Raw genomic sequence first — 13,523 nt, 5'->3', positions numbered from 1 at the left:
ATAGTACAAAGCTAAAGTGGTCAAAATAATATGGTACTGACACAACAACAGACACATAGGTCAATGAAACAGAATAGAGACCACAGAAATAAACCCACACTTATATAGTCAATTAATCTATAACAAAGAAGACAAGAACAGAGAATGAAGACAAGACAGCCTATTTAATAAATGGTGTTGGGAAAACTGGACAGCTACACGAAAAAGAATGAAATTGGACCACCTTATTATACTGTATACAAAACTAAACTCAAAATGGGCTAAAGACTTAAATATAAGACCTGAAACTATAAAACTCTTTGAAGAAAACATAGGCAGTGAGCTTGCTGACACTGGTCTTAGCGGTATGTTTTTCAATGGTCTCCTCAAGCAAGGACAACAAAAGCAAATATCAATAAGACACCAAACTTGGGGCACCTGGGTGGCTCAGTCAGTTAAGCATCTGAGTTTAGCTCAGGTCATGATCTCACAGTTTGTGAGCCCGGGTCGGGCTCTGTGCTGACAGCTCAGAGTCTGGAGCGTCCTTCGGATTCTGCGTCTCCTGCGCTCTCTGCCTCTCCCCGCTCGCGCTCTGGCTCTCTCAAAAATAAACAAACATTAAAAAATATAAAAAAAAGAGAGAGACCAAACTAAAAAGCTTTTGCACAGCAAAGGAAACCATCAACAACAAAAAGGTAACCTACGGAGTGGGAGAAGATATTTACAAATTATATATCTAATAAGGGGTTAACATCCAAAACACATGAAGAACTCATAAAATTCACTATCAAACAACAACAACCTGATTTACAAATGGGCAGAGGACCTTTTTCCAAAGATGACAGACAACAGGCATATAAAAAAATGCTCAACACCACTAACTTGCAAATCAAAACCACAATGAGATCAACTCACACCTATCAGAATACCTATTATCAAAAAGATAAGAAAGAAGTATTGGCAAGGATGTGGAGAAAAGGGAACACTCGTGCACTACTGGGAATGTCAATTGGTACAGCCACTACGGAAAACTGTATGAAACTTCCTTTAAAAATCATAAACAGAGGGGCGCCTGGGTGGCGCAGTTGGTTAAGCGTCCGACTTCAGCTCAGGTCACGATCTCGCGGTCCGTGAGTTCGAGCCCCGCGTCAGGCTCTGGGCTGATGGCTCGGAGCCTGGAGCCTGTTTCCGATTCTGTGTCTCCCCCTCTCTTTGCCCCTCCCCCGTTCATGCTCTGTCTCTCTCTGTACCAAAAATAAATAAACGTTAAAAAAAAAATCATAAACAGAAATACCATATAGTCTGGCAATTCCTCTTCTAGGTTATCTGAAGAAAGTGAAAGCACGACTTCAAAGACATATGCTTCCCTACGTTCATCACAACATTGTTTACAATAGCCAAGGTATGGAGGCACACTGGATGTCCACTGATGGACGAATGGATAAAGATGTGGTATGTGTGTGAAGATATACATCTATCTATCACTATCTATCTAATGATCTCCCTATATGAATATCTATAGCTATCTATCCACCTATCTATATGGAGAGAAATACAATATTACTCAGCCATAAAAAAGAATGAAATCTTGCCATCTGTGACACGATGGACCTAGACAGTACTATGCTAAGTGACATAAGTCACACAAAGAAAAATACCGTATGATTGCACTTATATGTGGAATCTAAAAATCAAAACAAATGAACAAACAAAACAGAAAGAGACTCATAGATACAGAGAACAAACTGATGGCTGTCAGACAGAAAGGGGGTGAGGACAGATGAAACAGGCAAGAGGATTAAGAGGTACAATCTTCTTCCTGTTATAAAATAAATAAACACAGGATGCAATCTAGAGCATAGGGAATACAGTCAGTAGCATTTTAACAACATTGTACAATGACATTTGTAACTACACCTGTGGTGACCATTTTGTAATGTATATGAATACTGAATAAGTATATTGTACACCTGAAACTAATATATTGTATGTCAATTACTCTTCAATTAAAAAAATAAATGAGGGGCGCCTGAGTGGCTCAGTTAGTTAAGTGTCCTACTTTGGCTCAGGTCATGATCTCACGGTCTGTGAGTTTGAGCCCCACATCAGGCTCTGTGCTGACAGCTCAGAGCCTGGAACCTGCTGCAAATTCTGTCTCCCTCTCTCTCCGCCCCTCTCCAGCTCACACTGTCTGTCTCTCAAAAATAAATAAACATTTAAAAAAAAATTTTTTAGGGCGCCTGGGTGGCTCAGTCGGTTAAGCGGCTGACTTCGGCTCAGGTCATGATCTCGCGGTCCGTGAGTTCGAGCTCTGCGTCGGGCTCTGTGCTGACAGCTCAGAGCCTGGAGCCTGTTTCAGATTCTGTGTCTCCCTCTCTCTGACCCTCCCCTGTTCATGCTCTGTCTCTCCCTGTCTCAAAAATAAATAAAACGTTACAAAAATTTTTTTTTGAATTTTTTTTAAATGAAACAAAAAATTGGTTCAAAAGATCAATGAAATTGACAAAACTTTAGATAGGCAAAGAAAAAAATTAACTACAGTGGGACTGAAGACATTACTGACCTACAGACATTAAAAGTATCCTAAGGGAATATTATAAAAACCATTATCCTCCCAAATTATGACAATTTAGTTGAAATGGAAGAATTCCTAAAAGGACACCAATTATCCCAAACTGACACAAGTAGAAAATCTATATAGGACTATACTAAGTAAATTTTGACTGAAATCGATTGAAAGTCTTCCCAAAAGAAAACTACAGGCTCAAGTGCCTTCACTAAGGAGTTCTAGCAAATAGTTAAAGAAATATCCCTAATCTTTCAAAAACTCTTCCATTCTTCCAGAAAATAAAGGAGACAACATTCCCATATTTTTCTACAAGATCAGGATTCCTCTGATAGCAAAGTCACACAGAGCTATGACAAGAAATCTCCAAACTTTATCTCTCATCAATATAGATGCAAAATACATTAACAAAGTATCAGAAAACTGATGTGGCAATGAATACAAAGGACTGTACATCATGACCAGGTGGGATTTGTCCCAGGAAATGCAAGGTTAGTTTGACATCTGAATATCAATGAATGGATTATACCATATGAACAAGACCCTTCCCCCAAAGAACCCACCCCATGCCCACATGATTCTAATGGATGGAAAAAAATTGGAAGAGAGTCTAGAAACAGATCAGCAGAAATACAGTCAACTGATTGTTGAAAGAGGAACAAAGGCAATTCAGTAGAAAAAGGGTAGTCTTTTCACCAAATGGTGCTGGAACTACTAGATATCTTCATTTTTTTAATGTTTATTTTTGAGAGAGAGAGAGAAAGAGAGCACGCGCACGAGCGGGAGAGGGGCAGAGAAAGAGACAGAGACAGAATAGGAAGCAGGCTCCTGGCTCTGAGCTGTCAGCACAGAGCCCGACGCAGGGCCTGAACCCATGAACTGTGAAATCATGACCTGAGCCAAAGTGGGATGCTTAACCGACCGAGCCACCCAGGAGCCCCTAGACATCCTGATGTTTAAGAAAATGATCGAGATATAGAATTTATACTTGCACAAATATTTTCTCAAAATGGATAACAGACCTAAATGCAAAACACAAAACCACAGAACACCTATAGGATGATAACACTGGACACTGAATCTTGGATTTGGCAATGCCTTTTTATACAACACTAAAAAGACAATCCTTGAAAGAAAAACTGGGTGATTTGGACTTGATTAAAATTAAAATTCTGCTCGGCAAAAAACAGTGTTAAAGGAATATGAAAATGATACTTACACGTCATTAAGGAATTCCACATGAAAGCAACAACGCCACACCATTACACACCTGCTAGAATGGATGAATTCCAAAACATTGACACCACCAGATGCTAATGAGGACGAGGAGCAACAGAAACTCTCATTCACTGCTGGTGGGGGTGCAAAATGGGGCAGCCACTTTGGAAGACTGTTTCTTACAAATCTAAACATACTCTTATTGTATGATCCAGGAAATCACACTCCTTGGCTTGAACCCAAGAACTGGAAACTTACATCCACACAAAATCTACACACAAATACATATTGCAGGCTTCTCATAATTGTCAAACTTGGAAGCAACCAGGAAGTCCTTCAGTAGGTGAGTAAACTGTGCTATATCTATCTAATGAAATGTTATTAACCGATAACTTGTACACATCTTAGAGCAGCTTTATTTGTAACGGCCCCAAACTGGAAACAACCCAAACACCCATTACTAGCTGAATGGATAAAAACCAACTGTGGTATATGCATACAGTGGAATAATACTGAATACAAATGAACGAACTATTGACACACACAATGAGATGGATTAATCCCAAAATAGTTATGGATAGTGACAAGGGCTAGAGTCCCCACTCCCAGGAAGTATATACCATAGGACAGGATAAAATTCTAGAAAATGCTTGCTGTTCCCTATGAATTGTGGAAAAGGGTATTAAAAAGACTGCGATAAAAGGATTATAAAGGGATACAAGGGATGTTGGGGTTGTGTTGAGTATGTTCATTATCTTGACTGTGGTGATGGTTTCATAGGTATATACACATGCTGAAACATTTCATACTTTAATATGTGCAGTTTATTTCATGTCAATCATACCTCAACAAAGTTTTTGAGAATTAAGTGTTCCCCATAAAGTTCATATTTACTGTCCCTCTCGGAAAGTCACATCTCCCAACTATTTTGGTTGTACCACATCCCTCTCCCCAGTTTAGGAGGATGAGCCCTGCCTCAATGTCAGCAAAAACTGGAGAGCAGTGAAATCCATGTCCCACTTCAGGCACTAGGAGTGCCAGCTGAGTCAGAGAAGCCCTATCCTTGGAGCTCTCCTTTGTCAGTGCTGAGGTTCCTGCCTGTGTAGTGATGGCCACAACCTCAACAGCCCAGGGAGGTACAAGAATCCACAAACCTTTAGACACTGACAGTAGCCTTGGCCACAGGAGATACAGATGTCTGAAGATCCTAAGAAGTCCTATACACTCTCATCCCTCAACAAAAATATGGGCATCTGTAGATGCCTCCTGAAGAGATACATATCCTCTCATTTGCCACATTCACCTCCACTCCATTATCTCAGTGTTTCTGTACCTGTTTTGATCCCCGCCTTGCCCTGTGGGCCTTCCAGGCAAGAACACTTTGCCTGTGGGATTCTGGATATCAGGGACATCAGGGACTGGCTGATCCAGGAGACAGAAATCCCTGAAAAGTCCTGGGGAATATGCGAAATTCCCTAGAAACAAGAGACCCACTTCGTATGGTTTCCAGAAGCCCTGGGGATTATCACACCAACTATGCCCTCCTCAAAATGAACTCTGGGCTCACAGGAAACTTGCCTTCCAGGCCACAAGATGAGGCACCCAAAGCTCTTCACTCTTTTCTAGCAAAGCCTTGGGCAACAATGGAAATTAGGCCGAGACTGAGATTTTTCTCTGCCATCCTGTTGACCCTTCTGAGGCACATAAAGTTGGTGCCGACAAAAGGTGTTCCTCCCTTCATGTTGGAAGAACCCAACTTTTTCTCAATCCATTGCACACAGTAAAGAGACCCCCCCTCCCCCAACACACACACATATGAGTATCACTGCAGATGAGAGCAGCGTGAGGCAAGCAGTTCTAAAGTCAGGTGATGTGGAAGCAAGACAAAGGAGTCCTGGTTATTGTGTTTACAGTCAACATTGTTCATGAAGAGAAATCCTGTCTGGAAATCCCCAGCAGACTCCAGTTCAAATCCTTTTCGCCAGAGCTGGATCACGTCCACTCAGAATCCAGCCATGTGGGAGGAAGTGAGCACCTCACAGGGCTCAGGACACTCATGATTCCCTCCAGGGAACAGGAGAGAGAGCCCAGGGGTCTGCGTTCCCTGAGCATATCAGAGTGACTGACACTTGCTGTGGGACCTTGACAGCTGGCAGCAAAGAGATGGCTTCCGCCACAGGCACTGGCAGTGACAGAACTCTGTCAAGAGCCCTGGGTAGTCTACAAAGTGCAGTGTACCTCATGAAAGCTTCCCACCTACGTGCTTCTTATCGGGAACGTCCTCATGATACATGTACGAATGATGGCTGATGGCTCCCTCCCAAAGGGTACTCACAGAGATTTTCTCTGGTGTGAGTCCTATTAGGTCGAACAAGGAGACAGCACATTTTCTGCATTCATAAGGCCTTTTTCCAGTGTGAACTTTCTCATGCTAAACAAGTTTAAGAGGTGTAGCTGAAGGAGCACCGAAACTGTTGCATTCGTGAGGCTTTTCTCCAGTGTGAACCCTCTGGTGCCGGACAAGATGGGAACTTCTGCTGTAGGCTTTCCCGCATTCGCTGCACACGTAAGGCTTTTCTCCAGTGTGAACCCTCTGGTGGAGAATGAGGCTAGAGTTTCGGCTGAAGAATTTCCCACATTCGCTGCACTCGTAAGGTCTGGCTCCAGTGTGAACTTTCTTGTGCTGAACAAGGTGGGAGCTGCTGATGTAGGCTTTTCCACATTCGCTGCACACGTAAGGCCTTGCGCCGGTGTGAACTCTCTGGTGTAGAATGAGGCTGGAATTGTGGCTGAAGCATTTTCCACATTCCGTGCACTCATAAGGCTTCGCTCCAGTGTGGATTCTCTGGTGTACAATAAGGTTGGAGCTATGGCTAAAAAATTTCCCACATTCACCGCACTCATAAGGCCTTTCTCCAGTGTGGATTTTCTGGTGCTGCACAAGTGTGTCTTTACGGCTAAAGGCTTTCCCACACTCGCTGCACTCATAAGGCCTGGCTCCAGTGTGAATTATCTGGTGCTGAACAAGTGTGTCTTTGCAGCTGAAAGCTTTCCCACATTTGCTGCACACATAAGACCTTGCTCCCGTGTGGACTCTCCGATGTTTGATGAGGCTTGAGTTATGGCTAAAAAACTTTCCACATTCAATGCATTCATAAGGCCTTGCCCCAGTGTGAATTCTCCAGTGCTCGATAAGGTGGGAGCTTTGGCTAAAGAACTTCCCACACTCACTGCACTCGTAAGGCCTCTCTCCAGTGTGAAACCTCTGGTGTTGCACAAGTGTGTCTTTCCGGCTGAAGGCTTTTCCACACTCACTGCACTTGTAAGGTCTTTCTCCGGTGTGAATTCTCTGGTGCTGAACAAGGTGGGAGCTTCTGCTATAGGCTTTTCCACACTCATTGCAGTCGTAAGACCTTTCTCCAGTGTGGACTCTCTGGTGCTGAACAAGTGTGTCTTTGCGGCTGAAGGCCTTCCCGCATTCACTGCATGTGTAATGTCTTTTTCCAGTGTGAAATTTCTGGTGCATTTTTAGGTGAGACAGGTGAATGAAGGCCTTTCCACACTCTTTACACACATGCGATGCTTCTCCGCTGTGAATTTTTCTGTAATTGATAAGAGCTGATTTCTCCTTGGACATATTTCCACATGGCGGGCATCGAAAGGGTCTTACTTCAGTCTGACTTACCTGGCTGCCGAGGAGAGTAAAGGTGTTCAGGAAGGCTTTCTCGCTGTCGGTGCAACTGAAGAGCACCAGTCCATCATGGTCTGTCTGCTGCCGGCCGACACTGGAGCCGGCTGGGAAAGATTCCATGCACTCAGTTCTTTTGTACGGAATCATCCCATTGCTGGTGGTAGGGCACTGGAAGAGGCCAGAGCTGCCCAGAAAGTCCATCCCCTCCTCCCTGCAAGTACAGGGTTTCCCTGGCACGTGGACTGCATAGCTCTTCATGTATGAGGCCCCATCAGCGTCCCCTCCGAAGAGATCCTCTCCACTGCATCGCTTCTGGTGCCGGTAAAAGTCTGCACTGAGTAAGAATCCTCTCCCACACGGGCCACGTGTGTATGGCTTCTGCAAGGGGGGTGATCCCTGGCGTTCCACCAAGTTCAAAATGTCTCTTAAGAGTGGATCACACACCTCACACGGGTGGGCTTTCTGGATGAACGGACCTGACTCGGGAGTCCTGAGCTGCGACACGCCGACAAAAACGTTCTGCTCAGGCGTCTCCTCGTTGTCTGCTTCACGCCAACAATCTGAAAGCGAAAAGAGGCCGGTGAGGTACATGTGGGCTTTGGTGGACAGCAGCGGCCGCATCACATCCATGTGTGTGACGCACCAAAGAACGAGTGCCCTGACTTGCCGCTGGCACAAGGGAGCCAGCAGGCCCAGTGTCGGTCCTGGGCCTCTAGCAGTCACAGTAAGGAGAAAGAATGGGTAGCAGGCGTGACGGTGGTGCATGGTAAAGGGAGCAGAGGAGAGGTCTCCAGCTCACTCCTCCACGGAGCAGGGCCTTGGCGGCTGGTTCCAGGAGGGCTCTGCGCAGAAGGCTGGGTCCAGACCCAGGAAAATCTGACTGCGGTGAGTAGCTGCTTCTTAAGGACTGTTTAAGGAGATGTGCACAACTCACTGCACATTAAAGCAGCCAGTGTTGCAGAGTGTGGCAGAGGGAACAGAGAAGAATGAGACACGGACACCAGAGAAAGGAGGAAACAGTCAGGGCTGGAAGACAGAAGAGAACAGACAAGTGCACAAAGTGCCAGGAGTGAGGAAGGCAAGGCAGAAAGGAGGTAGCGCTATAGGCCCTGGCAAGAAAACACTGGTGAACACGAAGTAGGCTGCAAGTCTGACCTGAACCCAGCACTGACATGGCTCTCCTCCGGTCCTCAGTCTGCAGGGCCAGGCCCTCTGTGGGTCTCGCTCACTGTGGCTAGAGTCAGGTCAGCCCCGTCAGACACCAGGGCTTTCTCCCCCTCTCCCCATGGGCAACTACATGGGATCTGGAAGATGAAGTTGTAAACAAAACCCAGGGCACATGAGTGGCCCAGGTAGACCCACCTCACAGAGAAGAAAATGAAACGTTAGGGGTGCCTGGGTGGCTCAGTCAGTTGAGCCTTTGACTCTTGATTTCAGCTAGGGTCACGATCTCGTGGTTCATGAGTTCGAGCCCTGCATTGGGCTCTGTGCTGACAGTGTAGACCCTGCTTGGGATTCTGTCTCCCTCTCTTTCTCTCTGCCCCTCCCCTGCCTGTTCTCTTTCTCTCTCTCAAAAAATAAAAATAAACTTTAAAAAAAAAAAGAAAAAAAAGAAAAAAAAGAAAGAAAATGGAATGTTAAAAATGGAAATCCTTGAAGAAAGATTTGCCAGAGCAGCCCTGAGACATTCATGAGCGGTGACCATGTCAGTGCCTGTAATTCCTGGCATACTCAGGCCCCAGGAAATGTCAGCTGGATGGCAAGGGCAGAACCCGGGACACCAAGGTACCGTCGATCTGGACAGATACCTGGCCAGGAAGCGCACAGCCATGTTGAATCTGTTGAGCAGACTAAAAAGGCCCTGAACCTCTAACCTGTTCCTGCAAGACTTTGAGCAAAAAGTGTTGGAAGTGTTCAGCAGGGGAGGGGACACTGCACATGGCCCAGCCCCGGCACCCACAGCACCTATGCTGGGACCCAAACAGGGGAGGGAGTCACTGAGGTGGCTGGACAGAAAGAGATGCCTCTAGGAAACAGGGGAACCAAACCCCAGGGACACTGGAGTGAATGTGAGGGCCTGTGGAAGGCAGCCTCTAAGATGGCCCTAAGAATGCCTGCCTCCTGTGTGAGCCTCTTCCTTGGACTGTAGGTTAGACTGACCGACCCATTTTCTAAGGAATAGAATAAGGGGATGTCACTTTCAAGGTCAGGTTGGAAAAAGGCTGGATTCCATCTTGGGTACTCTCTGCTCACTTGCTCAGAGAGGAGGCAGCTTCCATGTTACGAGGCACAGCACAGAAAGGCTACCAGGACAGAGAACTGAGGGAGGCTGTAGGTCAACAGCCAGAGAGGAGCTAATTCCCACGTTCAATAAGCCACAAGAAACTAATTCTTGGGAACAATCACATGAGTGAGCCTGTAAGTGGATTCTTCGAGAGAGTGGCTTTCGGATGAGAACACAGCCCTGGCTGACTCCTTCACTGAAACCTCGTAAGAGAACCTAAGCAAAAAGCATCCAGGAAAGCTGTGACCAGATTCCTGATGCACTGAAACTGAAATAGTGAATTTTTACTGTTTTAAGACACTAAGTTTTGGGGTAATTTGCTATATACTCACAGATAAAACAGGGACTTACCCAATGAGGCCACAAGTGCAAAGTTCTCCAGCATCACATCACGGTACAGGAGTCTCTGAGCCTCCTCAAGGAGCTCCCACTCCTCCTGCGAGAAGTACACGAACACATCCTCAAAGGTCACACAGCCCTGTCGTGATGGGGGGGACAGTTGAGCCACAGGCAAGAGGACTCCCCAGTCTATCCACTCACACGACCACCCCGGTCCCTCTCCTCCCAGCTCCCGACTCAGAGGAGACACCAGGTCTTGGTGCCACTAGTGCCTGCTCTCTTCTCACGTCCCTCTGAGCACTGGGTGCAGAGCAGAGCCAGGCAGGCGGGCAGGTGGGTACTGGGTAAGCTCTGGGTCCGGACGAAGGGCGCCAAACACTCGTGCTGGCCAGTTCTCCCGGTGTCCTTCAGACCATGCCTCCCAGACACAACCTTAATGCCATCACTTCACACTTCTCCTCACATGTACATCACTCTTTGAACCACCCCTTCTCCCCATCTGGGACTGCCGCTTCCACTACCAACTTTCTGGATCACACCATATGCACCCACAGGGCAAACCACCTCCCACCCCATGCTGCTCTGCACGTGGTGTCCAGGAAGTGCTCATGTATCTTTGGGACAGGTACACTGTCACCCAGTGCCTAAGCGAGAGACCCAGTCCTCAGTCCCAAGTTTCAACTTTTCTTGTTATAACTGCATTGCCACCATGACCTGAAGATACTCCCTCCTAAATTTAACCCGTAGCTCCACCGCATTCAACACACCAGCCACCACCTTTTGAACTTCTTCAACCAGTACCCTTCCCCAGAACTAAAACCCACATCCAGCTCGATGTCTCAACTAAGGAGTTTCTGGGACTTCTTAAGCTAAACATGACAACAGCCTAACTCCCAATATTACCACTGAAAATTACTCCTGCTATCAGCTTCCCTATCTCAGTTGATGGCATCTCCGTCATTCTACCAGGTAAAGAAAGCACAAAACAAAAACAAAAACCTTAGAGTAATCCACAATTCATTCCTTTCTCTTATTCACCCTTCACACAAGAAAATCTGGCCACTCTGGTTAAAAAAACAGTTATAACGGGTGCCTGGGTGGCTGAGGCAGTTAAGTGACAGACTCCTGATTTCGGCTCAGGTCACTATCTCACGGTTTGTGAGATCGGGCTCTGTGCTGAGACCACAGAGACCGAGGAGCCTGCTCCTCCTTGGGATTCTCTCTCTGTCCCTCCCCTGCTTGTGCATTCAATCTCTCTCTCAAAAATATATAATTACCTAAAACAAAACGCCCAGATACAAAATCCACCACCATCTCTCACTTCCACAGCCGCCTCTCTGGGCCAGCTGCTGTCAACATTCACAGACTACTGGTAGGCTCCCCACTCATGCCCATGCTCTGTTCTCAGCCAGAGAGCAGCCAAAGGGAGCCCGTTAAGATCTGGGTCGGGTCACCTCTCCTGCTCCAAATCTGCCACGTCTTTCACCACCCTTGGAACAGAGGCCCAGCTCCTCAGGCGGCCACTCCAGGCCCGACCCCTGACCACCTGCCGTCTGCTCTGACCCGATTAAGAGGGACCTACGGTTCCCGGGACACTCCTAACTCATTTCCACCTCCAAGTATTTGTGCCAGCGCCTTGGAAACCCTTGCACACCTCATCCCACCGATACTGATACCCGGAACCTCGGCACATACCCGCGGGGAGTGAGTGCCCTCCGCCGCCTTTGCACTCAGAGGGAGCGATGAAGGCCAAGTGAGGGAGGTCCTAGAACAAGCCGCCCCTCCGCTCACCTGAGCCCCGTCTGTCCGCGCCGCAGCCTCCATGGGATCCCGTGAGCAGAACCGGGTGGTGAGAAGCGGGCAAAGCGGGCAGGCCCTGCGGGCTCAGCCGGAACCCCAAAGCTCCACTAGGCACGGTGCCCGCGGGCCGAATGTCGCGCTCCCAGCCCGTCTCCCCCGGGTACAAACGCGCACAGCTTAGGGTACCGCGGCCGGGCGTCCGAGGGCAGCGCGCGTGTGGGAAGGGCGCAGCTCCAGCCGACACCTCCGCGCAAGGCCGCCGGTCCCACGACGGGGCTCATGGAGAGTAACAAAGGCGCGTACGGTACCGTCCTTCCGGGCTCGGTTCCGAAGAGCCGCGCGGGAAGCTCGCCCCGCCCCAGACTCGGGGCCTCAACGGCCCGTGTGGAGAGTCCCGGCACAGGCAAAAGACGTCACGCTGACGACGCCGGAAGTCCCGCCTCAGCCGCTCTGGGCGGCGGGAAACGCCCATCTTCTGGGCTGTCTTGAGCACAACGCCGATGCGGCGGCACAGACTTCTGGGTAATGTAGTTGGAGCCCTGCATCCAACCAGGCAGTGGGCATCTTTCCAGGTCTTCCTGGCAACCGCCTGGCCGCCGGGGGCGGAGGCCTCGAGGAGGAGAAAGATGCGGGGGAAAGAGGGTCCTGGAGTGCCAAAGCTCCTCTTAAAGGCGACGCACCCATATTTCTGTGGTCACCTGGGGCAAAGTCATGTCCTCAGAGGTCTCCAGCGCGTGATCCAGTCTTTAATACTGGGGGAGCTGTTTCACCTCTCAGCTTTGGGGACTGAGATTTAAATTGAACAGTGAATATGTCCCGCTGGTGGGGACTTTGTGTAGTACCATTAAATGTTACTCCAATTCGTTAATTCCCAAATTTAAATCCCTGAGACGGCGGTGACATCATCACCTGTGAACTTACTGACATCATCACCTGTTAATTTACTGAAAATCAAAGTTATCGGACCCAAAAGACACCTTGTGATATATAATACCTGGGGGAGGGGCCCTAGCGTAACCTGGAGAAGTGGAACTCTTTTTATGACCTCCCTCCTTCCCCCAAGATTTAATAACTAAAATGGGAAAGTACTACAACCTACTTCATGGAAAATGAGATGATAAGTGCTTAACACAGGGCCTACCGTTAAATACAGGCTCTTATTGTTACTATTGTTATCATCACAAGGTTGGTACATATACTGATGTAGGAGGGTGTCAGGGACCCCTCTTTGCAGAATCACTGGTGATTTGTTTTCAAACACAAAGTACAACCACTCTGAGTCAGCAAGCAGCATCATAAATAACGGTGACAATTTTTGCATAAAGCACATGTGTATACCATTAGGTGCATTTAATTTTTAAATTTTTAAATTTTTTTTTAATGCTTATTCTTGAGAGAGACAGAGTACGAGTAGGGGAGGGTTAGAGAGAGAGGGAGACACAGATCTGAAGCAGGCTCCAGGCTCCAAGCTGTCAGTACAGAGCCCAACATGGGGCTTGAATTCATGAACCAGGAGATCATGACCTGAGCCGAAGTCCAACGCTTAACCGACTGAGCAATCCAGGTGCCCTGAGGTGCATTTTATTAAAAAAAAAAAAAATCTTATATAGGAAGGTTTCACAAAGCACAGGTAGGTCTGTTGTGCA

At 47.5% G+C, this 13,523-nt stretch overlaps 1 protein-coding gene across 1 annotated transcript; it reads right to left on the bottom strand.

The window, feature by feature from the left end:
• Window positions 1-3,427: 3,427 nt before the first annotated feature.
• On the bottom strand, window positions 3,428-12,306 carry ZNF304 (zinc finger protein 304). The gene is made up of 3 exons (XM_053210769.1): window positions 11,773-12,306; window positions 10,090-10,216; window positions 3,428-8,014 (listed from the first exon to the last, which is right to left on the bottom strand). The coding sequence occupies exons 1-3, from the start codon at window positions 11,899-11,901 to the stop codon at window positions 6,195-6,197; spliced, it is 2,076 nt and encodes a 691-aa protein (XP_053066744.1). The 5' UTR covers window positions 11,902-12,306; the 3' UTR covers window positions 3,428-6,194.
• Between the last annotated feature and the right edge of the window lie 1,217 nt (window positions 12,307-13,523).

Source organism: Acinonyx jubatus, chromosome E2, assembly GCF_027475565.1.
Source record: "Acinonyx jubatus isolate Ajub_Pintada_27869175 chromosome E2, VMU_Ajub_asm_v1.0, whole genome shotgun sequence".
Lineage (NCBI taxonomy): Eukaryota > Metazoa > Chordata > Mammalia > Carnivora > Felidae > Acinonyx > Acinonyx jubatus.
Note: the sequence above shows the minus strand (reverse complement) of the source record. Positions and strands in the feature narration are given on the sequence as shown.